Source organism: Brassica napus, chromosome A9, assembly GCF_020379485.1.
Source record: "Brassica napus cultivar Da-Ae chromosome A9, Da-Ae, whole genome shotgun sequence".
NCBI lineage: Eukaryota > Viridiplantae > Streptophyta > Magnoliopsida > Brassicales > Brassicaceae > Brassica > Brassica napus.
In genome coordinates, this window is record NC_063442.1 from 37979465 (window position 1) to 38003207 (window position 23743).

Consider the following 23743-nt stretch of genomic DNA (forward strand, 5'->3'; position numbering starts at 1 on the left):
TCATTTATATACAATATTGATTTGTGTGGCCAACTGATGAATGATTCCGACATAAATTAATTGATACCTCAACTAACACATAAAATAAACCGAATTGTACTACAACCATTCATCTATGTATCTTCCATTGTCATTTCCTACGAACATGAGATATAGTAACTGCTTGTCCATGTATTGATGTATATCTTAAAACTACGTACATTGGTACATAGGAACAATCAGGTAAGAAGCTGTAAATATGCAACCGATGCTTGTATTAATATTGTGTTACTTTCATACTACATAGTTAGCACACGCATTGGATATAAAAACAATGTACAATTAGCAATAACGTTTCTGTTTTGTCTGCTATTGGATACTAGCAATGTTTTGTTAGTCTGTCCTCCCAAACCAAGCAAATATCTCGAGTTCCATTTACCAGTTAATCAAATAAATTTTTTATCAAGCAAATGTTTCAACTATATAGCTAGGAACATAGGATATATATATATATATATACTTCTAAACTTAGCGATCTGTAGTGGTTCTTTTCAACCAAACCGTTTAATTTTCTTCAATACCATTTTTAGATGACTTATACAATATTAATTGCAGTGTAAAGAATGGTTGAGTCGCTGAGATCTACATACAACAAAATTGGATTTACCTCTCTGATTGCTCCCGAGTTTTTATTTAACATTAATATGGCCAAACAAAACAAACAACAAGTCACGTTTAAAACTCATAAACACTTTTTGTACATTATATGCATCACGTTTCCCAAACCATTACGGTCAAAAACGTTATGAATGTGATTAGGTAAAAAAACTGTCAGCTAGTTTGTTAGGACTTGGGACATGCTTTTGTGTCAAACACTATTATGTTTTCTCACTTTATTATGTGTTACGTTTAATTATCTAAAGGAAAAAGAAAATAAAACGAACGTCGAAATCACTCAAAGCTCATACCAAATTTCGCTTTGAGTGCTAAGTTAGGGTTTGGCATTGACTTTGTTTGCGTGACATTAGCATACCTAACGAGCCTATCACATCATTAATCAACATTAATATCTACAATTTGCGTTTTAGAAATATCGTAACACCATAGTATTATATTGCTGCAAATAATGGAGTAAGCAACACTATTATTAATGTCCGATATTGAAGGAAAGTCCAAGAAAAAATAAACAAATTACCCATTCTAATCATCGTTTACTAATCGTAAGGGTATTATCGTAATAAGAGTGAACAATTAGCCTTGATCCGTAACGCATCCGCTACTTAAATACAACACAAGACCGATTCGCTTTTCACTCTCGTTCAAAGTCGACTCAGTTCCCGGCGAGTTCGACTCGGAGATAAAAAAAAACAGAAGCGAGAGATGGCGAGCGAGCTGATAAACCGGCGACACGAGGCGGACCAACCAGCATCGGATGCGTACTACCCGAAACCGATCAAACCGTGGTTCTCCGTGGCACGTCCGATGCGTTACATGCTCCGCGAACAGAGGCTCCTCTTCGTCCTCGTCGGCATTGCGATCGCGACGGTCGTTTTCACAATCTTCCCACGCTCCACACAATCCTCCCCTTACTCGGATCCCTTCTCCGGCTACGGAATGAGATCCGAGGAGGAGTCGCACGTTCCGGGCCTCCCGGCCTTCCAGGCCCAGAGGAAGCCCAGCCTCGAGTACCTGAACCGGATGGGAGCAACCGGCGGGAAAATCCCGCTGGGGCTGAAACGCAAAGGGCTGCGAGTGGTGGTAACCGGCGGTGCCGGTTTCGTGGGATCGCATCTGGTGGATCGGTTGATGGCGAGGGGAGACACGGTGATCGTCGTTGACAATTTCTTCACGGGGCGTAAAGAGAACGTGATGCATCACTTCGGTAACCCTAACTTTGAACTCATACGACACGACGTCGTCGAGCCGATTCTCCTAGAGGTTGATCAGATCTATCATTTGGCGTGCCCTGCCTCACCTGTTCATTACAAGTTCAACCCCGTCAAGACTATCATATCCTTTTCTATTTTTTTTTTTATTTTTTTATGTAATTATGTTTTTGGAGTTGGAATGTTTTGGTTTGTTGTGTTCCTTGACTCTCGAGTGTACAAGACCAATGTGGTCGGAACGTTGAACATGCTTGGTTTGGCGAAGAGAGTCGGTGCTAGGTTTCTTCTGACGAGTACCAGTGAGGTTTACGGTGATCCTCTCCAGCATCCTCAGGTTGAAACTTACTGGGGCAACGTTAATCCCATCGGTAATCTCTTCCTAATTATCCTTTTAAGTTTTTTTTTAATAGCGTGCTCTGTTTTGTTTGTTCATTCACTGGTTGTCGGAATCTGAAAACGTATTCCACAGTAACGTGTACACGACGACGTTTTGAGCGTCTCTGTCTTTTGTGGCTTTTGAATTTTTCTTTCTTTCACCGTGTCGGAAAATGCGCACGTTAGGGAGAGAGAGAGAGTTGAAAAAAACAGGTGTTTTATGGTGCGCCTCACGTGCTTTTCTTTTCAGATCTAGACGACTAGACCCCATTTTAAGTACGGTCAAACCTATTGAACCGTGAAAAACGGGTCTTTCTGATCGTGCGGCTTCGATACGTGTCTCTACCTTAGACGCAGCCTCCTCCACATTAACTTCTAGCCTTACATATTCATTCAATAACCTGCTTTCAATTTCGAAAGCTTTTAAATGATTTTTCTTCTTTTTACCGACACGGTTACTTTAACGACACGTGTCTACCCTCTGTTTACTTTTCTTTGCTGCCGTCATCGGCTCTTTAATTACTGTGTTCTTGGCTGTTAATCATGTTCCTTGTGCTTTTGGTTAATGACTGACTGTGGTTGTAATGGTCTGAAACAGGTGTCCGTAGTTGCTACGACGAAGGAAAGCGTACGGCAGAGACGCTTGCCATGGACTATCACCGTGGAGCCAACGTTGAGGTTTCTTTATCTTTAATTCGTTTCTTCATTTTCCCCCCTTAAGTTATGTTTATGTCTAGTAGTAATCGGAGAGAAAAATCTAGAGCGTTTTCAGTGACTAACTTTGAGTCTGCTTTGTTGATTGTTATCGCAGGTCAGGATTGCTAGGATCTTCAACACCTATGGTCCAAGAATGTGTATTGATGATGGGCGTGTTGTCAGCAACTTCGTTGCGCAGGTTAGTATATAATGATAATAATAATCTAGTGGCATAACAGTATATTATTAAAGAATGGTTTAGTGGATCATTAGAGTAATGATGGTCTCACAATTGGTAAATAATTGAACAGGCACTAAGGAAAGAACCTTTGACTGTTTATGGTGATGGGAAGCAGACACGAAGTTTCCAGTTTGTTTCTGACCTGGTAAGGCCTTCTCCTTTTTTCTCCCTTAAAAGAACGATTCAGTATAGTACTACAAATTGCCAGCACAATATCTTTTACTCTGTGGTCCAAGTTAAGATTTATTCTTACTTTCATGTGGGAAGAGGGGAAATAAAAAGCTAACTAGAGAGAGATAAAAACAGAGAAAGTTACTTAGAGAGGAAAAAAACAGGGGAAGTTAATTTGTGAGTGAGCTCACATGTTATTGTAAGAGACTAGTGAACTGTGTTGTGGGATCTAACAACAAAGGCTTTAAAACATGAGACCCAAATCTCTGACAGACATCAAAACGGTCCCCACTTTTGCAATCTTTTGAATGAGAGATATAAATATCATGTGACAAAGGACTAAATGGGGTAGTCTGAACTTTATTGCCCCTTTGTCCTGGTTAATTTTTTCAGCTGTTTAGTTTTGTATTACTGAGTCTGATTTTGTGTTTGTGTGGTGCATAAAGGTCGAAGGTCTGATGAGATTGATGGAAGGAGAACATGTCGGGCCATTTAACCTGGGTAACCCTGGTGAATTCACCATGCTCGAGCTCGCTAAGGTCTCTTTCTATTTTTTTTAATTTCTTTACATTAAAACCCCAGATTCTGATGTCTTTGAGTTTTGGTTGCAGGTGGTTCAAGAGACGATTGATCCAAACGCAAACATAGAGTTCAGACCAAACACAGAAGATGACCCTCACAAGAGAAAGCCTGACATCACAAAGGCCAAAGAGCTTTTAGGTTGGGAACCAAAGGTGTCTCTTCGTCAGGGACTCCCTCTCATGGTCAAAGACTTCCGTCAACGTGTATTTGGTGACCAGAAGGAAGGCTCCTCCATGGCTACAACCATCACCAAAACAACCTCAGCTTGAGCACACGCAGATGCAAGTAGCAGCAGCCATTGCGAGTTGGACTGCTTGCAGCTACGATTTGGAGGGAAGAGAGCTTTTTTACTTAAATTTTATTTTGTTTTTGAGTTTTCTATTATGATATTATATTCGTGTAACGTAGAGTTTGGTACCTTTACTACTTATTCATGGACCTCACTACAGTTTAAGAAAACCCCTTTTGTGTTTTGCAATTACAAAGATTAGTGGTATCTACTTATAATCATAGATATATGTTCTCTCTGCTTGGTGCAACAATAAAGATTTGCCGAGAAGCTGCGAAAATTATCATATAAAGAGCAACCTACGAGCAGTCATCTCAATCACAAAGTTAAGTTTGCACCTATTCAACGCTGCGTCTTAGTCATAAGAGACACGACAGAACACAAGTGAAAAATACAAGGGAACACTAGAGTTAAAGACTCGTGATCAAAGATGTATCTCCGTTGATGCAACAAGTAAGAGTTATCATATGAAGAAAACAGTACGAGCAGACATCTCTCTCTCTCTCTCTCTCTTACTTGGGATTCCTAAGGACGATGATGACGGAGTCACCACGAAGAAACATCTTGCTGATGAAGCGATCTCTGTTGACGGGGAGAGCTTTCTTCTTTCCTTTTCCAGTTTTAGGTACCTAAAGACACCATAGATAACCACCTCCCATGTAAGAAACGAAAAGATGTCTATATAACTCGGTTTACATATAGAAAAAAATAGATGCAAAAAAGAATACCTCAGTCCACATTTCTCTGACATTTTCAAGAACCATGTTGCAGTGCCTGTCGAAAGCCCTAACACGGCCAAGGAGTTTCCTGTTGTTGCGGCAGTTGATCAAGACCTGAGTGTTGTTCTTAACACTCATCATCAGAACAGAAAGGGGTCCGGTGTTGAACTCCTCCTCTTCGGTCTTTCCCTGCTAATAAAGTGTATATAGAAAGTATATAAGTACTAATGATATCAACATTCAAGGAGAATGTAAAACGAGTACCAATCAGTAACGCATTCTATACAAGACTGCCTTCTTAATAACATCCATCAAGTAGAAGAGAATCAAAACCACTAACATTCAAACAGCCAGAAAGAAACTCTAGAGATGACAATTCTCAGAACAGTGTATCTGCTTGCTAGCGTAACCTTTACAAGAAACAGAACCATATGATTTATAAGCAAATAGAGAATCAGTGATGGGGTGCTAAGAGTACGAATCAGTAGAGAACTAAATCATAGCTAATCAATTAGCTCAAGCCCTAAAACGCAAGACTATAGCTATAAAGAGATGGAGAAATCAGTGAAAGAGATTCAAACTTACGTTGGTATCTTCTTCCATTGGCCTACTGCGAAAGACAGAAACCAAAAACAGAGTGTTAGAAAGCAATTTCAAATCGAAGACGAAGCTAAGCGAAGCGAGGAACCCTTACCTCATGTTGGCTTGAAGCAAACTCTGCTCGACAAAATTATCCGAATAAAAGGGGTTGAAACCTGCAGAGGATTCGAGTGGGGGAAACGATTGAATCAATAAAGAATTGAGATATTCGATAGAAAAGCAGATCGAAGCAATTAGGGTTTTACCTCTAGCTAAATCGCGCCTTCGGTTTTCCAAATATCTCACCGGAAGAAGAAGAGAAGAATGAGGAGAAAGGAGTCAACACTCGAGTATCATGGCGTTTAAAAAGTCTCTATTTAAGGCCCATGGGCCTAACTATATATTAAACTATTAAGTAAAACCCAAAGATGAGTGCTAAACTAAAAGATAGCTCATCTAAGACAAGAATTTAATGTAATTTAATTAATTGTTTTACATTTAAATTTATTTCATTTTAAGTGTTGTTTTATGTTTTAAATACATTTAATCATCAATTTTGTTGTCAAAGACTTTTATCTCACTAACATTATTAAATAAAATGATATATTAATCGACAGATAAGATAAAATAAAAGAGAGGGAGTACGTATACACATTTGTTTTTTCTTACCCAAAGAATTATGTTTGGTAATGATAAAATAGCGTCCTAATAAGAACAAGTGTCGAGAGGACAAAAAAAAAAACCTGATGCAACAGATTATTCTCTGTTTAGTTTATTACATAGAAGATCGATGGACCACACGGCGTCCACCACCATTTAACCCACCAAAGAGACTAGCCTGTTCTCCTTTAGGTTCCCCTTGAACGTTACAAGCGACCTTTTCAACATTTGCAGTGAGTGAAGTGGCGTCGCCGGTACGAACATCAAGCCAATTAATGATGTCAGCAAAAACGAGGTCAACGTTGGCGTCAGGCTCACCAGAAGTCAACCCATGCCACATCCCTGGATAAAGTTTTATAGTTTTGTCACGTGTGCTCGCTTTCTCGAACAGAGCTTTGCTAATCTCTGGATCGGTCACTGTGTCTGCTTCACCGTGGAGAACAAAGAAAGGTAACGTGATCTCGTGGAGAGTGTCTTCGAGGTTCATGCTCGTTCGGAGCATCTCAAGTGCGGTTTTGAGTCTTGGTTTGTCTTGATATATCAGCTTGTTGTTCCTTATCTAACATTTTAGGGACCAAGTTTTATTTAGGGCATTAACTTTGGTCGCAAGTAATTCGGTTTAGGTTTTGAATATTACCTCTTCTCGCTTGACCGGATCTTTGAAGGCAGCATCGATAACATCTTTGGTGGGCACGATCTTCCACTTTGGTATGATCTCTTCAACTCTCGTTAGTAGATTAATCACTACTGGATGTGGTTTCACCTTCTCTGATATCTGCTCACACAAACTAGACTAGGTCAATGCTAACAAGTCTTGTTTGTAATTAATTGGATTTGTGTATCAACTTGGTTATAGAAGAAACGTGACAAACTTACCTTACACATTGGAGCGACGAGAAGGGCACCATTCCAGAAAGAAGGATCTTTCTTGTGAAGCAACAAAGCAACCGCACCTCCCATTGATTCTCCATACAAGAACCTGCCCTTTTCTCTGTACTTTTCTTGCGCTTTAAGCAACCAAAAATCAAGTGTTAGTAGCTAGTTATGTGGATAGAGATTGGTAGCAGAGATGATGCAAATAATAAATATATTTTCCAGGTACCAGAGATTGAGGTGTAATAATCGTAGCAGTCGTTTACTATGTCACCAAACTTCTTAATATAACAACGAGCTCCTTTGGACCGACCATGACCTTCGTAATCCATTCCAAATACCGCATATCCTGCTGAAGCCAGTCGTATCCCGCATTCTAATTCAAAAATAAACAACGTTCATTGACCAACCTTTTTCGGAAGAATTGAACTCATGTCTAATTACTACGGTTTTGTCTTCATATGCATATTTTATTCATTATAAGCTATAGTGATTAATGTGTTGTCTTTATATCTAACCGTAGATGACGAGAAATGCCTGCTCAACACCCCTATTTTGGTAGAAAGAAGTAATTATTTTAGTTTTGTAAATCAAACTTGAATTTTGGCAGATTCAAGGAACATATACTCTTTTTTTTTTATAAACAAGACAATCAATTAAGGCCGGTCACGAGTTCCTCGTTGTAAAAAGGAAGGGAGAAACAGAAGCAAATGTTTAAATCCGTGGGGACTCTATCATATACTCTTTCTTGCCAACAAGTTATCACTTTTATAGTTAGGTACACACGATCACGTTGATAGTATTATTGGAGACACCATGACCATACCTCCATAATCTCTAACTAAACTAATACTATTGATAAAGTCTTTATTGGCCATATTACCTCCATAAAAATCGGTCACACACCGGCATTTAGATAAAATAGAGCCAAATCAAAAGGAAAAACAAATATATTTTTTTGAAGATAAGGATAAGCGTTAACGTTTCCCAGAAATTAAAGGGATAACAAACAAAAGAGCCACTAGATGTGAATGGTCAAGGAAACACGTGGAGAATGTAGATGAATAACGAAGACTAAATCATAAGTCATGAAGCAGACAAAAGTGCAATAATCAGAATATGAGCATAATTGTGCAACTAACATATTCTTCTGTTATCTATATTATCTTCTTTTTTTAAAAAAAAAAACACCCACTTTGATACGATAAAACCAATTCTGTTTTGTCTTTGCTTTTTTTCTTGCTGAATAAAATTTGTTTTATAAATATCAAAACAAGTAACGCAAATGATACGCCACTAGAAATCGGATATGCAGACATATGGTCGATGCTACAAAACCCAAATTTGATCTAAAATGCAAGTAAAGTGTAACAAACACGCAACCATGCAGATTATAGACGAATATGGACGATTAAATGGTTGAGTCGAATATAGACGAAGATTTTTTTTTTGGTTTGGTCGAAAAGAGGATATATACTATGTATCGCGTGGCAGAGGAGCATTAAAAGAGAGTAGAGGATGATAATTAAATACCACTCATGAAGCCGCTGCATTCCATTCCGTAGCCTGCACGTTGACCAAAGCTTATTTTATTTTATTTTATTTTATTATTTTGAATGAATCAACTAAAATTTCTAAAACAGATTATTCGATGAACAGGGAGAAAAAGAAGAAGATGTTACCATGGCAGAGGAAGATGAGAGCTCTGGGAGAAGAAGATGGAACCCATCTGCAGGCAAACAACTCGACGCCTCTCGAGTTTCTTATGTATTCCTGTTTAGTAAATAAAAACACGAAACTGTCAAAAAAGTAAAAAGTCGTTTGATGTGTCCTGAAACAGAGAGACTGTGAGAGAGACCTCCTCGTAATCAAACTTTAACTTCGTCATGATCCTTGTATATATATATATATGCTTTGAAATATTCTTCAATTAATTTTTTGCGGTGGAGAGAGAGAGAAAACGAGCTCTTTGCGTTTATGAGAGAGAGAAGAGAGCTGGACGGAAGATTGGAAAGGCGGTTATATCTATTTTGTAGTGATTGATGATCTCATCTCTTTTTTTCTTTCTAAATTTCTAGTGGGAAATAATTTAGAGAAAAAAACACACTAAGATTTGTGGCTTAGCCATCATTCAGAAGAGTCCTCTGTCTTCTCGTTTTGGGCTTTTAGTTTTCTGGAAGATATCAGATGTGTGTTTGAACTCTATTTGTGAAACAGAAGCCCACTCATTCAATCATTGGTAGTTGGTACCACAAAATATCAAATCAATCAACCATTACATCCTAAATGATTCAACTTATGAAAAAATCCTTTCATCACTTACCTTTTTAATAACAAGCTCCACGTTCAACAGGTAGCTAGTCCATTTCCGAGACTAGAGTTACAACTTATATTTATCGGGCCATGTTATGGTTTTAATTCATGGTTTTAAGTCGCAAAAAAGGATAGCAACGTAAATAAATAGAAAGCGGAATGTATAACAAAACTGCAATAATAATATCCTCAAGTATGCAACATTGATAGTAAGAGCATAAAATTTCAAAACATTCCATGAAATCGCTAAAACAAAACCACCGTCAATCATTAAGTTTCAGCTTAGTTCATTCTCTGGGCAGCCTCCTTGGCAAGAACCCTCTCCTTAGCTTTGGTCTTGGCTTGAGACTTGGATCCCATTATGCCTCCTCCCCACTTCTTCCTGTACTCCTCGTACTTGTCGTTGAAGTTTGCCTACTCAACCCACAAAAAGAACACGTTAAAAGATACAGTATAGTACAAACTGTTCCACAACTGAAGTTGAGTTTTAGTACCTTGATAGCTTCAAGGATTTTGCTGAACTCGAGCTTATCCTCGTTCTTGACAGTGGTCAAGCACAAGCAAGCAGCGGTCTTCTGGTGAACAACCTGCAAGTAGATGCGAGAAATGATCATCAAATCAAGGCCAAGAGTGAAAATGCATTGAGAGGCGAATCTCTATAATACCGTTCCAAGACGAGATTTGCCTTTAACAATGCAGTAAGGCACTTCCATCTTCCTACAAAGAGCCGGTAACCAGACGACAAGCTCAATGGGGTCAACATCGTGAGCAATGACAACAAGCTGCGCCTTGTTCTGCTCGATCAAGTAAGTCACGTGGTTGAGCCCATACTTGACAACAATGGGCTTCTTGGATTCAGAAGGCTTTCCCTCAGCCTCGGCTTGGGCCTTTTTCAAAAGACGATCCTTCTTTGCAGCCTTGTCCTCAGGCCTGTACTTCATAAGAAGCTTGAAAAGCTGGGTCGCGAGGTTCTTGTCAAGAGTCTTGGTGAACTGGTTCAAAGCAGGAGGGACCTTGAGCCTCTGCTTGAGGATACGCTTCTGCCTTTGGAGACGGATGGACTTGGGCCATTTGATGTAACGAGTCAAGTCCTTCTTAGGAGGGAGAGCTCCACCGATACCGAATTGCTTTGGCCTTCTCTCAAACAACGGGTTCGTAACCTTCTCCTGATAAAACAAAAAAAAAAATTGAATAAGAGAGAGTAGTGCACAATAGTAGAAAGCAATTAGAGGATTACCGTTTTTTTCTTGGCAACAACTTTCACTCCCTTCTTGGGTGCCTACCAATCAGAAACACATCAAACAAACGGAGGTAAGCATCAGAATCAAATACATAAGACCTATAAGAAACAACTAGCTCGATGGATTCCACAAGACAAAACCAAACAAAGCTAGAATCCTAATGTAATCATTTTATGTTGGTTTCGAGCTACTTTAAGAATCTAAAGACCATTGCAGATTGGTTAAGAGCTAACATGATCGAGTGGTACATAAACAACAGAGAGAAAAAAACGAAGCTCAAGTCGACATACCATTGCTACAGAGGGGACGGCGGAGAGTGGCAAAGAAAGACTCCAATTTAGGGTTTGGTGTTAACACATTCTTTATATATATATAAAGGACTGAGCGACTTCTGTGATAATTACATTTTTGGCCACGTACTTTTTTTTTTTTTTTTCATTTTTGGGTGGGGCAAAAATAATTTTCTGGACCAAACATATAATTTTTTTGTGAATTTTTCTTTTCATTTCTTTTTTAGTTTTAAACAAATTTAATACTCCCCCTATTAAATGTAAGATGTTATGGTTAGTACACACTTATTAAGAAAATTATTTTTTATCTAAAAAATATCATTAAAATTATAAACTTAAAAACTACTCAACTAATTACAAAATAAAACTATTAAATTTGATTGGTTACACAGTTTTTGATAAACATAAATTATCTAAAAAGATGAAAACACTTATATATTGAAACATAAAAATTATTTTAAATATCTTACATTTCAGAACAGAGAGTATTCTTTTCATTTTCAATCAAAACCTAAATTATAGTTTTATAACTCTAGATTATTACAAAAAAAACACCAGCACAAAAAAATTTACTGGCTGGAATATGATAATCAGTGGACAGTAAAATCATCACTTGTGTTTTTCTAAAAAAAAGGATAATTTCTATCATCTTTCATGAGAAATGTACAGTTTATACATTAAGGCCATTCCAACCAACCAGAGAAGGCATACATATAGACTCATTGAGTTGAGGATTTTCAGTAAGAAAAAAACGAACATATTGGTTAAAGCAGGAACCAAAGTCTGTTTCAAAACTTTGCCGGAAAACTGCATCCGAATGTTCGATCGGTAAACCCTCACAAACTCCTCCGGCAGAGAAAGAGAGATAAACTCTGTCTGTAACTTTTACTTTCTTATCTACACCAAAAAAAGAAGAAGACAACACTGCCAAGAACAAACAAAGGAACATCAGATTTGTGTTTTTGAGTAAGCATAACTAAGAAAATGTAAATGAATAAACCATCCTTACCTACTTAAAGAGCCTATCACCACTACAGAGAATCTACTGTTATTCCAAACTCTTGTAATCTTATTCTTTCCTTTCTTTGTAATAATGAAGAACAGTTAACAATCTGCCAGAAAACATTCAAATTAGGCTCTCAGCCCCAGAGATCATAAAACCAAAAAAATAATATGGTAATTGATGTATCAAAATGGCAAAGGATTGTACAGACCTGATAATGAGATATTGGCTGCTCTGTATATGTACTCCATACATGGTTCTTGGATAATTAGTTGGAAAGGAAGCATCTGAAGGAGTCAAGAGTCAAGTTCCTTCCTTGGTTTACCAGAAACCTCGTCATAGCACCATTAGTTGGAAAGGAAGCATCTGAATGTGGTTTCTGAAGTAGATATCAAATTTAAAAAAAAGGCAGGCATGGATCCAGAACATTTATTCTCTGTCTTCTCATTACTTGATGATCTTTACTTCAAAATGTCTCAAGACAAAACAGACTCCATTCTTGTAGAATATGTTACTGTCCCAAGTTTGTCACTAAAGAACCTTGTGTGGACTATTTGGGCCTTTCACCCTTCCTTTGCTTTCCATGCCTTTTTTGTGTCCTTGTTTGAGCTTAAAAATCAGAATTGTACAAACAAACTAAACTTGAGTGGGTGTTGGGCGTTCGACAAAGTGGGCATTCTTGCTTCTCATTGCACCATTCCATAATGCAGCTCCTGCACATCAAAGATGACCCTTTCACTATATTACGCAAAATGTATAGATTGAAATTGTTTGGATTTAGAAATAATGGAAGAGGAAGGTTTATTTACCAACAAAATACATGACCACAAGGAGTGGCCGTCGGGTGCTGACGGCTGCTTAAGCAGAGAGTGCATTTTCCTACTGCCTGCAACCACAAGTACATAACAAACTGACTTGATCAAAGATGAGATTAAAAAATACACCACAAAGGACTTTTTTTTTAAAATCAGAAATGCAATAGAATAGTCCCAAAACAGGATTAGTAAATGGCCTCGTCTCACAAGAATAAAACAGCTTAGGACCAGTCAAGTGGTCATCTAATCTTCGATATCACGAGGCCAAACCAAATATTATACTAAGAGTTGTGTGCCTCTCTTCCAAACTCATCAGTATTCAAAATAATATTAGGGGATTTCAGAATAACAGAGGTTTATAAGTTGTTTATGAATATAGTACCTCGGTAGTTGAAGTTGCATCGGAGGGAGACCAGTTTCCCTTCTCAGCTTCTGGAGTAATCAAATTTCCCTCTTCGTTTAAAACAGGCAACCCTCTCCCTGCAATAACAAAACATACCATTTTAAGTTGAAACAGTGTGATGCATGACAAGCTATATATATTTTAAGCCTATGTTACCATCTTCTCTCACATTCATTTCTTGATAACTTTATCGTTTGGTGCCAGTTTATATCATAATTTGACGACATTATTTAATAATTTAAGGACATGAAAGTGAGACAGACCTCCTGAGGTTTGATAAGATCCTAGAGATGCCTGCTGAACTGAGCTTGTGATAGATGACAAATTACTCCGACGCAAGCCTTCAGCAGCAAGGATGCACAACTGGATTAAAAGGAAAACCCCGAGAATTTGGTATCTGCCTCATCAAGAGTTTAAGGGATTTCAGTCACTTAGTGTTGGCAAAATCCAAACAGTTGCAGACAGCAAAAAAAAAAATCATCACCTAGGTCTCTGATTCAATTGCTTTCCTATGAATACATAACGAACCCCAGAGGCACGTTTCGATATATGATAATATAGACCTGAAAAGAAAAGAAAGAACATCAAAAAAAAAAAAAAAAACTGTTTAATCTAATTTCAAAAAAAAAAAAAAAAGTCACCTTCAAAGTAGAAGAGCATCAAATTGGCACGGAGAAGCACTTGTAAGACTTCACGGGCAACAGGGAGAACCTGAATAAAAACACACACACACCCCATTACTCAGCAAAGAAGAAAAACAAACCAAACAATAAGAACTAAACCATTAACTACCACAGGCCATCTTCGAACAGCTCGGTGCCACAACCTCTGAACTCTATCTTTGAACCTAGTTAATACAGAAGAAGCTGAAGACGGAAGATCAACCATTCTCGGTGACTGATCATCCTCATCAAAGGTAAACGCTTGTGTGGCAGCTCTTGAGCTGTAAAAAAAAAAAACAAAAGTACATATATTAACACAACCATATTCTGTTAGTTTTCAAAAAAAAAAGAAGATATATCATCACCTAATCCTCTCGGCGATATAGGGAACTGCAGTCTGATACAGTATGAACAAAGCGCGTCTAGCAGGTGTAGGAGAGAGCCCATAAGGTCCTGCAACCTAAAATTAAAATAAAGAGATGGCTTCTTAATCAGAAATCATCTAAAAAAAAATGGAGAGTTTGTGTAAGAAGGAACCTGTATAATGTCACAATACTCCTCTCCTAAAGTTTGTTGCCCTGAACCAGTCGTCAGAACGAAGTAAAGCATCTGCCCAACAAGTTTCATCTGCCCCCTCACAAGAAACCGAACACGTCATAAATAATAAAGCTGTAATTACAAAAATCTCAAAAAGGAAAGGGGTGGTACCTCTTTTTGGTAAGCAAGAGCAATTCTTGTACCGAAAAGGTGTCGGAAGGCGTCGCGGCAGGCTTCGTGGATGAAAGAAGCGTATTGATCGTCTTTCTCTGCCGCTCTCATTATCTCCGGCTGAGCTGCGAGCGGGAATCGCCGGATTCCACCATGAGTTCCACTTGAACCTGGTTCGTCAGGGCCCGGGCTCGAATCGCCCCCGCTGCGAAGCCTCACCATCCCCACAGTTTCTTCTGGGAGTTTGTTTAGTGTTTCGGTTCGATTGGAGTGAGTGCCGATGATGTTTATCGATGTGGTGATGATGTCAGCTAGTTTTTTCTAACCCGCAAATTATTAATTTCTCTAGTAAATAAAGAAAGAGAAGAGATGAATATTTAATTTCATTATTTCAATGAGTAAAATAATCTTAGTATATGAAAACAAAGTATCTAATTGGTAACCGTCACAACACCAGAACCAAATATGAAAAAATGAATAGACATAAAATTGTAAAAACAATAAAAAAGAATTATCCTTATCAAATTTCATGAGGGACAAATTAGTTCTATTTTATTTTACAATAAAAAAAATGAGAAGAAATGAAAGGACAAAATCATTCTTGGTAAATAATAAAATTTCTTTTGATTCATTTGGTCATGGGTTAAACCCGACGAGTAAAATTTCTTTCGAATGCAATCAAGTATCAAAATATACAGGAAATGGTTATAGAAACTATATCAAACTGAAAATCACATTTTATGTGGTTATAAATCAATCATTTGAAAATATATTATTTATCATACATTCATATAATCTTGTTGTTCGAAAGATCCCTTTCAAAAATAAAAAGAGCTCACAGAGAAATAAAGACGTATTCTTTTCAGAAAACAAAATTTAAAAACAAAAAATGCTTACAATGTATCTAAGTTGCCGATACGAGATAGCTCAACCGGGATTGGACCTCTGATATTGTTGTTTGAGAGATAAACAACAGAGAGATCCAGAGAGAAAAAAACGAAGCTCAAGTCGACATACCATTGCTACAGAGGGGACGGCGGAGAGTGGCAAAGAAAGACTCCAATTTAGGGTTTGGTGTTAACACATTCTTTATATATATATAAAGGACTGAGCGACTTCTGTGATAATTACATTTTTGGCCACGTACTTTTTTTTTTTTTTTTTCATTTTTGGGTGGGGCAAAAATAATTTTCTGGACCAAACATATAATTTTTTTGTGAATTTTTCTTTTCATTTCTTTTTTAGTTTTAAACAAATTTAATACTCCCCCTATTAAATGTAAGATGTTATGGTTAGTACACACTTATTAAGAAAATTATTTTTTATCTAAAAAATATCATTAAAATTATAAACTTAAAAACTACTCAACTAATTACAAAATAAAACTATTAAATTTGATTGGTTACACAGTTTTTGATAAACATAAATTATCTAAAAAGATGAAAACACTTATATATTGAAACATAAAAATTATTTTAAATATCTTACATTTCAGAACAGAGAGTATTCTTTTCATTTTCAATCAAAACCTAAATTATAGTTTTATAACTCTAGATTATTACAAAAAAAAACACCAGCACAAAAAAATTTACTGGCTGGAATATGATAATCAGTGGACAGTAAAATCATCACTTGTGTTTTTCTAAAAAAAAGGATAATTTCTATCATCTTTCATGAGGAATGTACAGTTTATACATTAAGGCCATTCCAACCAACCAGAGAAGGCATACATATAGACTCATTGAGTTGAGGATTTTCAGTAAGAAAAAAACGAACATATTGGTTAAAGCAGGAACCAAAGTCTGTTTCAAAACTTTGCCGGAAAACTGCATCCGAATGTTCGATCGGTAAACCCTCACAAACTCCTCCGGCAGAGAAAGAGAGATAAACTCTGTCTGTAACTTTTACTTTCTTATCTACACCAAAAAAAGAAGAAGACAACACTGCCAAGAACAAACAAAGGAACATCAGATTTGTGTTTTTGAGTAAGCATAACTAAGAAAATGTAAATGAATAAACCATCCTTACCTACTTAAAGAGCCTATCACCACTACAGAGAATCTACTGTTATTCCAAACTCTTGTAATCTTATTCTTTCCTTTCTTTGTAATAATGAAGAACAGTTAACAATCTGCCAGAAAACATTCAAATTAGGCTCTCAGCCCCAGAGATCATAAAACCAAAAAAATAATATGGTAATTGATGTATCAAAATGGCAAAGGATTGTACAGACCTGATAATGAGATATTGGCTGCTCTGTATATGTACTCCATACATGGTTCTTGGATAATTAGTTGGAAAGGAAGCATCTGAAGGAGTCAAGAGTCAAGTTCCTTCCTTGGTTTACCAGAAACCTCCTCATATCAGCCTCTTCTTGGATTTTTTTTTTGTACAAATGATTATGGGATCCAAAACAAATGCTCAAAACGCACGTGGAGTCGCAAGGCAAACAGATGATTCTTTTCACCATCAGTGGAGTCGCAAGTCTTGGTTTTAGCTTGTCTTTCACCGGTTATTGGCCTTCATTGCAAGCTTCACTAAACGTAGCAACCCCTCCAAGTCTTGGAAGTTGTAATCTAGGGCGCTTTTAATGGATAGAATCCCCTCTCCTTGTTGTTGGGCCTCCTCCAGGTTTTCAACAGAAGCTGCCAATGCCACGCGTGATTTCCTCGAGGCATCCATTCCCAGGTTCACGTTCTGAGCCTACAAACAGTTTAAGAGTAATGAATCATATCACTTCATCTTCCATTTTCACCAACTCTATATATCTAAGTTGCAAGAGGCATTAATAAGACTTACAAATTGAAGTAGACGTAAAATATTAAAGCGGTTTTGCGCAGAAATGGCGTGGTTCCCAGCAACTAAAGGAGAGCTGATCCCCCTTGAGTTTCCAACTTTATCTGCTCCTCCTGCTGGATGGTTCACGTTGTCAACATCCGAGGCAGAAGACGAAGGAGACTCTCCTAAAAGTCAAGTGACAAGAAGAAGATTACAACGTGAAACATTGCCAGGAATTTGAGTATCTCCAACTAGCTAGCTTACCTGGAGGAACCATTTGCAAAGAAGTCTGCAATTCATGTCGATATCTATTAACACTGATGTAAGAGGAATTGACCACTCTCATATACGCGGCTTCCATGCATTTGTAAGCCAGCGCGGCAGCTCCCATATCTTTAGACTTCTCATACTCTTGCGCACAAAATCTATCATGCAAAAAAAAAAAAAAATTATAAATGGAAAAAAAAAAGAATGAACAGAGATGTCTCCTTTTCCTCACAACTCTAAAATTACCCGCATAGATTCGCTGTGCTAATATAGATATGCACAGACTGAGCCATTGTCTCTCCTTGTCTACTAGCATTCTCGTTGCTGCTCATCTCCAAGACAAAAGCGCCATGAAGAAACTTGATGCAAGCCTGGAAGTAGAGCTCAATGAACTCAAGGTTTGACAAAGAGTCCTGCACCAACAACAACAAGAGCAAGACCTGAGAAGAGAATAAAAGACGACACCGCAACTGAATTATGAGAAGAAGAATAAAAAAACCTTGAGGCGATCAGCCGTGTGTTTTAAGTCTTTAGCTTCTTTTAAAATATTATGGCCGGCTTGCACAGATGTTACTTCCTTTCTCAAGGGGCTTGGAGAAGGCTCGTTTCTCCTTCTTATTTGGGTTGTTGCCTTTATAGAGGGATCCCCTTGGACACCTCTGGATGATGGTGGACGTGATGGAGAAGCTAAATCTGCTTTATTACTCCTTTCTGATATTCTTTCAACGTCATGAGGTCTTGGAATGTTTGGTCTCGCGACCGTATCTACTCTACCGTCAGGACTATCATGGTGTATCTTCTTATCGATTTGTCTCGGACCGTCCCGTGATTCAGAAGACATATTAATGCTCTTGTCTTTGCACCGAGAAGATAAACCTTTTCCTGACTTCTTCGCCAGAGAATCATTGCTATGACGTTGATGATCGCTAGGCTGCTTTCCTTCGCCACCATTCTCAAAATTGGCATCCAGAGAAGGTTCAGCACGCTCTTTGGCTTTCAAAGATCCTTTATTATCCCAAACGTCAAGGACAGAAGATTCATTTGATCCATGTTTGTCCTTTGTCCGCGTTTGCGATCTATCACTCCCACCATCATCTTCACCTTCACCATAAGATGAGTCTACTTTCTTCTTTCTCGCGGATGCACTTTTCCCCAAGTTGGAGATCCTCATAGGTGAGGACGTCACGGACTCAACAGGCGAACATTTAGCTTCGTGGGAGCTGTTTCTTGGTTTATGAGAATCGGAAATCTTAGAAGAACTAGACGTGGCCGCAACATGTCCGTGCTCTCTTCTCGAGTGACTTGTGTTCTTCTTTTCCGACTTCACATTGCCATGAGAAAAACTTGGCTCCTTGTCTTCTTTGAGAACTCGAGCTTTCTTTCGCTCATGGTTTCCCTCCCCAGCATACAACCGAGAACCATGGCTTTCTTTCAGTTTCCTCTTTTTACTGCCCCCTGTGCTATTGCTATTTCCCGTGTCCGATGCTCCTCCTCCTTCCTCTTTTGGCACTTTAGAGGTGGTGACTCGAGGCTGGGAGTTTCTCTCTGCTGACGCGGCAGGGACACCACTACTCGAGGTAGGACGTACATTGCAGTGTTCAGATTCATCAGGAAACAGAAAACTTTCAATCTTCATTTTCTTGGCCAGCATTGAGCTCTCTTGATCTGCCTTCCTTTTGTTATTCACCTTCAAGCTCCTTGACTCATCAGAAAGGTTTCCTTTCACTTTCTGTTTATGTTTACGCCTCTCTTCGTCGACCAGGTCACTACCTCCATGCGAATTGTGCACGTTTCCGTTTCTTGCTGATGTAAGGACTGTCTTCTTGCTAGTTTCCGCATTTCGAGAAACTTCTCTATCCGTTCCATTGTCTATCTTTCTTAAACCCTTTTTCTTCTTTTTTGTGTTGTCATCACCCTGAGGTTTAAGACCACTCTGCATTGAAGCTTGGCTGTCAGGTGCAGGAATCTGATACAACGCATACAGAGCTTTCGTCGTTTCATCTTCAGGTACATGGCAATAGTTCGCATCAGGTCTAAACACACACATTATCAAAAAGAGAATCAAACACACATTCCAGCCAATGGTAAGACACAATAACGGAGAAGTAAGTAAGATAACTCACAGCCAGTTAAGCATTGTGCACATCCATTTCTTAGAAAGGTCTTTTGGTAAGACACCGTAAGGAAGAAGCCGCCACTTTCCACACTGGTCGCAAGCAACCCAATTGTCTTGTATGACCACGGGATTCGCTTTCGGAAGGGAAGGATCCGAACCAAGTTTGCTCGCTACCCGTCCAGGACCAACGTTTTGAGATTCTGCACGTGTGAAGCTCGACTTTTCAGGCATGTCTTCCAAGGCAGGAAGTCCCTTCTCCGACATCGAACAATTCTGTTCCTCTTCTTCTTCAGCAGAGTCCTCCATATCTCCAAAAAAGTCTTTGTAAGTGTCCTCAGTTTTTTTGCCATCATTTTTCGGTTTCATGGCTAACACTTCCTTCTTCTCAGCTTGACCATTCATCTTAGAACTTCTATGTTCCTTAAACTTCGATGACGACCGCAGCTCCTGTTCTATATGATCAGACCTCTTCTTATGACCACTTTTCACCTTTGCCGCACTCGTTTCTTTTTTGACTAAATCAGGGGCTTTACTCCCTTTGTGTATGCCAACTTTCCTCGAGTGTCCTGAAGCATCATCATTAGTCTTTTTATTTTCCCGAACACTTCCAGCTGAACCAGTCTTTGGATCTTTATGACGAGTTAGATCCCACGTTCTTCTGTCGACGTCACCCACCGTTTCCCCCTTGACACTGCCATTGCAGTTTTCCTTGGACGCATCAGATAATTTACTACTGGCCCTTTCGTTGTTCTCCGGATATGATGTGTTTGTTTCCGTCGGCTCCTTCACGGTGACATCAATTCCATCTAACACACTCTTCTTACTGCGAACATTTGTCTCCACCATCCTTCTTTTCTTCTCTACTGATTGTTTCTCCCCAGCTTTTTGAGTTTCCACACCTTTCGCCATATACTTATATCCGTTTTGGGGGGTTTCCCTTTCGATGAATCGAAGCAGATCATCAGAGAGAGGAGATAGCAACTGATAATGATCCACGGGAAAGGAAGTCATTGCCTGCATATAAGAATGTACCAAAACGATGAGTATCTTACAACAAAGGAGACCGCTTGAGTACTTCCAAAAAAAAAAAGAAAGGAAAAGCTCACATTAAGAATGCAAGTTGGAGACTCCAACGGAGAACAACCTTGAGGATCCCCATTCATTCCCTCACTACCTGAAAGACTATTATTATTATCTGATGACAAAGAAGGCGACAGATCAAGTCCGAGGCCACTTTTTATCGCGGCAGCATTATTATCTGTAGATATATTATCTGATCCCATCTTTATCCGGAGCTTCAGAGAGTTTTGTTTACTGAAGACACCAGGTTTCTTGGTTTCAGATTCCTGTCTGGAACTAGAGTTGGGTTTCTTGGACTTCATTGATTTTTTGGGGATTCTAGAGGACGCAAGCCCAGGTTTTGCCTTTTTAGGAACAGTAGAAGAAGCTGCATTACCACTCTGGGACTGAGAGAAAATAAAAAGAGTAAGTATTATTACAGCATTTACAAAACAAAACAGAGAGAAAAAAGAAACATATACCTCGCCTAGTAAGATGTTGGGAGATCTAGTCCCTGCAGAGCTCTGAGGCTTTGCCGGTGTCTTTGGATGAGACCAAAGAGGGGAACGTTGGTAAGTTGGCAAGAAAGAGCCATAGCCACCAAATTTGGCCCCTGTAATAAAAATATCAAAGGACTAGTTTCACACTTTGTGACCCCAAACGAAGAAGAAGAACAGTTGCTGCCACGCATGTAACATACCAAGATTCTCAGCTGAAAAATCGCCCTTGAAGTCTTTCTTGAAATGTCCAAGTATGTTTTGAAGCTTGTCATCCTTCAACATAAACAATAGAAAGTAAAATTCAAAAACCGAAACACTGATTACTTTCCAAGATAAAAGACTCCGAGGTCCTAAGCTTGAGTGTTCAACAGATGAAAATAGCATTTTGAAAACCTCATATAAAACTTTATACTGTAAAACTGTAACCAATGCATAATCTGTAAATTATTACATGGAACAAATACTAAACAAGCGGCAATTCTCATGCCAAAGACATCCAAAAGGAAGGTAAGATAAGCCAAGGCATCATTAGTTTAAAAAAATTGACCAATCTGCGAAATTGATCTAAACGTTGAAGTTGAATGGTAATGAAATTACCAAACAAAAGTATCCATAAGAATTAAAACAATATAAGAATAGCAACCAAGTAAATAATATCCCTACCAAAGTGAGACAATCTAATAATCAAAGACACTAAGGTAAGACAACAATGCAACATTAACAGAATGAGTCATATGGGTGAGAAGGTGGAGGGGTGTTACAATGTAAGAGAGATCGTTGTCAGGGTCAATGGTTCCACCAAAATCATTAAGAGTATTGTAAGAGCAAGCCTCTCCTTCTTCAAGCTCAGACTCCTCCATATCCCTCTTCCACACCAACCAAAACCCTAGCAGCCCCTTTGTAACATTGCAATCCCCAAATTAGACTACTACTAAAAATATCAGCAAGTAACTAACACAAAGCTCTTCTTGGCTACCAATCCACGAAACAGTAAAGCCCCCCGACACAAATCCACCTAACGAGTTTGCCCTCACACACGGGGGACAAAATCGAAACCCAGAACGTAAAAAATTTCGTTTGTTCAATTTCCACAAATTGAATTTAAAAAAGAAACAAAAAAAATTGGGACGGAATCAGAGCAGAATATTTTTGGGATTATACGTTTACCCTCGAAGGAAGGATCAAAAGAGTTTCGATATCTCCTAATCGCTGGACAAATCAATTCAGCAAAAGAGCAAACTAACCCAACGTAGAATGAATCTCCCGGGTTTTGATATGGAGCAGCCGCGGTTTTTTATTTATTTATTTATTTATTGCATCTTTCCATTTTTTTTTGTTCTACGTGTCGTATGATTAAAATATGATTTAAACTCTGATTTTATTTTATTTAGTTATTTACGAGCTTAAGATAAATCTCTTAGCTTACGGCCCACTTGGCTGGTGCTGTGGTGGTCTGAATATTCAATGTGCATGAGCGCGCGTGCGAAAGTTCCGGCGTGTGTTTTAAACTCGCGTTTTCTTACTATTAATTAATTGTCATTAAGAGATAACGTTAATGATATTGGTAACTTTAACTCATGGGGGTCATGCACTTATATTTTTTCATTCACCATATTTATACGTTTTGTGATTTGAGCATGTTTTCATATATTTAGATGTTTAATTACTAATTTATTAGCTTCTTGATGGAAATTATGAGAAGTCTGGTGCTATTATGAAACACAAATATAAGCATCGCGAGATATAACTACTATGCATGTAACATTATAACTACTTTATATATCTCCATACAGCTACACTTATTATTGTATGCGAATGTTGACCTAATTTATAAAATTGGCATCCAAATTCCAACACGTAATAACTTATAGCTACATTTTTTTACAATATAGTAATTAACTAAGAGAAAGGAAAAAGTTAGGGCAATTGTCAATAATAGCACCATTTGAAGTTTATGTCACAAAAATAGCACTAGAAGGAGAAAGTCACAAAAATGACATTCATTAAAGGGTAAAATATCCCTAATACCCTTGGTTTAAAATTAAATAAACAAACAAAATAAATATAAATAAATAAAATAAAAATAAATAAAATAAAAAAAAGAAATTTTTTTTATAGTTTCAGATTATATTTTTCAGATTCGAAATTTTTATAATTTTTTTTTGAATTTTTTTTTCGAATTTTTTTTTTATTTTTTTTAGTTTTCTTTTTATAATTTAAAAATACTTTTTGAAACTGTTTTTAAAATTTTTATTTTTATTTTAGTATTTATTTTTTATAAAATTTTAAACCATAATTCCAAAACTCCACCCCCTTAACTATAAACCCTAAGATTTGGATTAATTAACCCAAGGGGTATAAGTGTATGTTTACCTCTTTAATGAAATCTATTTTTGTGACTTTGAGCCTTGAGTGCTACTTTGGGAACAAAAACTTGGTTTGATGCTATCTTAGTCTTTTTCTCAAAAAGTTATATGAAAGAAATAAACGTAAAGAGACGGTGGCCAAGCCAACAAACAAAAAGGTAAAAATAAGACA

The 23743-nt window shown here is 37.9% G+C and overlaps 6 protein-coding genes across 16 annotated transcripts; 1 reads left to right on the forward strand and 5 right to left on the reverse strand.

Moving 5' to 3' along the window:
- Window positions 1-1113: 1113 nt before the first annotated feature.
- On the forward strand, window positions 1114-4440 carry LOC106420509 (UDP-glucuronic acid decarboxylase 2). The gene is made up of 7 exons (XM_013861352.3): window positions 1114-1989; window positions 2086-2233; window positions 2839-2918; window positions 3052-3135; window positions 3248-3322; window positions 3795-3887; window positions 3960-4440. The coding sequence occupies exons 1-7, from the start codon at window positions 1360-1362 to the stop codon at window positions 4197-4199; spliced, it is 1350 nt and encodes a 449-aa protein (XP_013716806.2). The 5' UTR covers window positions 1114-1359; the 3' UTR covers window positions 4200-4440.
- Window positions 4441-4478: 38 nt separating this feature from the next.
- LOC106420510 (small nuclear ribonucleoprotein Sm D2-like) lies at window positions 4479-5872 on the reverse strand. Of its 6 annotated transcripts, XR_007316620.1 has the most exons (6): window positions 5784-5872; window positions 5633-5655; window positions 5524-5548; window positions 4948-5130; window positions 4608-4848; window positions 4479-4531 (listed from the first exon to the last, which is right to left on the reverse strand). XR_007316620.1 is itself a non-coding variant. In XM_013861353.3 (5 exons), the coding sequence occupies exons 2-5, from the start codon at window positions 5635-5637 to the stop codon at window positions 4732-4734; spliced, it is 330 nt and encodes a 109-aa protein (XP_013716807.1). In that variant the 5' UTR covers window positions 5638-5655; window positions 5784-5872; the 3' UTR covers window positions 4534-4731. The 6 variants fall into 6 exon arrangements, 5 of the variants coding, with proteins under 5 accessions (XP_013716807.1, XP_013716808.1, XP_048597344.1 ...); XM_013861353.3 differs by lacking the exon at window positions 4479-4531 and having other exon boundaries at window positions 4534-4848; XM_013861354.3 differs by lacking the exon at window positions 4479-4531 and having other exon boundaries at window positions 4534-4848; window positions 4948-5127; window positions 5784-5869.
- Window positions 5873-6197: 325 nt separating this feature from the next.
- Window positions 6198-9216, reverse strand: LOC106420299 (caffeoylshikimate esterase). Its single transcript, XM_013861157.3, has 7 exons — window positions 8909-9216; window positions 8733-8823; window positions 8584-8616; window positions 7280-7426; window positions 7054-7184; window positions 6815-6952; window positions 6198-6736 (listed from the first exon to the last, which is right to left on the reverse strand). Exons 1-7 carry the CDS (start codon window positions 8936-8938, stop codon window positions 6293-6295), a joined length of 1014 nt encoding a protein of 337 aa, XP_013716611.2. The 5' UTR covers window positions 8939-9216; the 3' UTR covers window positions 6198-6292.
- Window positions 9217-9523: 307 nt separating this feature from the next.
- On the reverse strand, window positions 9524-10975 carry LOC106420535 (60S ribosomal protein L7a-2-like). The gene is made up of 5 exons (XM_013861384.3): window positions 10895-10975; window positions 10601-10642; window positions 10029-10529; window positions 9858-9950; window positions 9524-9777 (listed from the first exon to the last, which is right to left on the reverse strand). Exons 1-5 carry the CDS (start codon window positions 10895-10897, stop codon window positions 9646-9648), a joined length of 771 nt encoding a protein of 256 aa, XP_013716838.1. The 5' UTR covers window positions 10898-10975; the 3' UTR covers window positions 9524-9645.
- A 513-nt stretch (window positions 10976-11488) lies between these two features.
- On the reverse strand, window positions 11489-22532 carry LOC106420459 (cysteine-tryptophan domain-containing zinc finger protein 3). Of its 4 annotated transcripts, none has more exons than XM_048741388.1 (13): window positions 21967-22481; window positions 21406-21478; window positions 21188-21318; window positions 20753-21112; window positions 19654-20660; window positions 18030-19563; window positions 17777-17943; window positions 17528-17688; window positions 17285-17448; window positions 16840-17188; window positions 12109-12229; window positions 11904-12006; window positions 11489-11818 (listed from the first exon to the last, which is right to left on the reverse strand). In XM_048741388.1, exons 1-10 carry the CDS (start codon window positions 22063-22065, stop codon window positions 16991-16993), a joined length of 3894 nt encoding a protein of 1297 aa, XP_048597345.1. In that variant the 5' UTR covers window positions 22066-22481; the 3' UTR covers window positions 11489-11818; window positions 11904-12006; window positions 12109-12229; window positions 16840-16990. The 4 variants fall into 4 exon arrangements, with proteins under 4 accessions (XP_048597345.1, XP_013716751.2, XP_013716750.2 ...); XM_013861297.3 differs by lacking the exons at window positions 11489-11818; window positions 11904-12006; window positions 12109-12229 and adding exons at window positions 16099-16428; window positions 16514-16616 and having other exon boundaries at window positions 16719-17188; window positions 21967-22101; window positions 22450-22532; XM_013861296.3 differs by lacking the exons at window positions 11489-11818; window positions 11904-12006; window positions 12109-12229 and adding exons at window positions 16099-16428; window positions 16514-16616 and having other exon boundaries at window positions 16719-17188; window positions 21967-22101; window positions 22373-22530.
- LOC106420461 (peroxisome biogenesis factor 10) lies at window positions 12315-15559 on the reverse strand. Of its 3 annotated transcripts, none has more exons than XM_048741390.1 (11): window positions 15503-15559; window positions 14486-14830; window positions 14315-14404; window positions 14143-14237; window positions 13908-14058; window positions 13757-13826; window positions 13600-13678; window positions 13379-13512; window positions 13095-13192; window positions 12707-12783; window positions 12315-12610 (listed from the first exon to the last, which is right to left on the reverse strand). In XM_048741390.1, exons 2-11 carry the CDS (start codon window positions 14705-14707, stop codon window positions 12508-12510), a joined length of 1119 nt encoding a protein of 372 aa, XP_048597347.1. In that variant the 5' UTR covers window positions 14708-14830; window positions 15503-15559; the 3' UTR covers window positions 12315-12507. The 3 variants fall into 3 exon arrangements, with proteins under 3 accessions (XP_048597347.1, XP_048597346.1, XP_048597348.1); XM_048741389.1 differs by having other exon boundaries at window positions 15383-15556; XM_048741391.1 differs by lacking the exon at window positions 15503-15559 and having other exon boundaries at window positions 14486-15315.
- Window positions 22533-23743: the final 1211 nt, after the last annotated feature.

What these genes read in the sequence shown, in the direction of transcription:
- LOC106420299 (XM_013861157.3), bottom strand. Translation starts at nt 8,938, where the DNA reads ATGACGAAGTTAAAGTTTGATTACGAGGAG. An exon ending in TCTCATCTTCCTCTGCCATG is followed by an intron (nt 8,617 to 8,732) that starts GTAACATCTTCT and finishes GTCAACGTGCAG; the next exon opens with GCTACGGAATGGAATGCAGC. An exon ending in ATGCAGCGGCTTCATGAGTG is followed by an intron (nt 7,427 to 8,583) that starts GTATTTAATTAT and finishes TTTTTGAATTAG; the next exon opens with AATGCGGGATACGACTGGCT.
- LOC106420459 (XM_048741388.1), bottom strand. Translation starts at nt 22,065, where the DNA reads ATGGAGGAGTCTGAGCTTGAAGAAGGAGAGGCTTGCTCTTACAATACT. An exon ending in ACACGGCTGATCGCCTCAAG is followed by an intron (nt 17,944 to 18,029) that starts GTTTTTTTATTC and finishes TTGTTGGTGCAG; the next exon opens with GACTCTTTGTCAAACCTTGA. An exon ending in AGCACAGCGAATCTATGCGG is followed by an intron (nt 17,689 to 17,776) that starts GTAATTTTAGAG and finishes TTTGCATGATAG; the next exon opens with ATTTTGTGCGCAAGAGTATG.
- LOC106420461 (XM_048741390.1), bottom strand. Translation starts at nt 14,707, where the DNA reads ATGGTGAGGCTTCGCAGCGGGGGCGATTCGAGCCCGGGCCCTGACGAA. An exon ending in CTGTTCGAAGATGGCCTGTG is followed by an intron (nt 13,827 to 13,907) that starts GTAGTTAATGGT and finishes GTTTTTATTCAG; the next exon opens with GTTCTCCCTGTTGCCCGTGA. An exon ending in ATGCAACTTCAACTACCGAG is followed by an intron (nt 12,784 to 13,094) that starts GTACTATATTCA and finishes TTGTGGTTGCAG; the next exon opens with GCAGTAGGAAAATGCACTCT.
- LOC106420510 (XM_013861353.3), bottom strand. An exon ending in CAATGGAAGAAGATACCAAC is followed by an intron (nt 5,131 to 5,523) that starts GTAAGTTTGAAT and finishes ACACTTTATTAG; the next exon opens with CAGGGAAAGACCGAAGAGGA. An exon ending in TCAGAGAAATGTGGACTGAG is followed by an intron (nt 4,849 to 4,947) that starts GTATTCTTTTTT and finishes TGGTGTCTTTAG; the next exon opens with GTACCTAAAACTGGAAAAGG.
- LOC106420535 (XM_013861384.3), bottom strand. An exon ending in TTGTTGCCAAGAAAAAAACG is followed by an intron (nt 10,530 to 10,600) that starts GTAATCCTCTAA and finishes TTGTTTTATCAG; the next exon opens with GAGAAGGTTACGAACCCGTT. An exon ending in AAATCCTTGAAGCTATCAAG is followed by an intron (nt 9,778 to 9,857) that starts GTACTAAAACTC and finishes TGGGTTGAGTAG; the next exon opens with GCAAACTTCAACGACAAGTA.
- LOC106420509 (XM_013861352.3), top strand. Translation starts at nt 1,360, where the DNA reads ATGGCGAGCGAGCTGATAAACCGGCGACACGAGGCGGACCAACCAGCA. An exon ending in TCCAGTTTGTTTCTGACCTG is followed by an intron (nt 3,323 to 3,794) that starts GTAAGGCCTTCT and finishes TGGTGCATAAAG; the next exon opens with GTCGAAGGTCTGATGAGATT. An exon ending in CCATGCTCGAGCTCGCTAAG is followed by an intron (nt 3,888 to 3,959) that starts GTCTCTTTCTAT and finishes TTTTGGTTGCAG; the next exon opens with GTGGTTCAAGAGACGATTGA.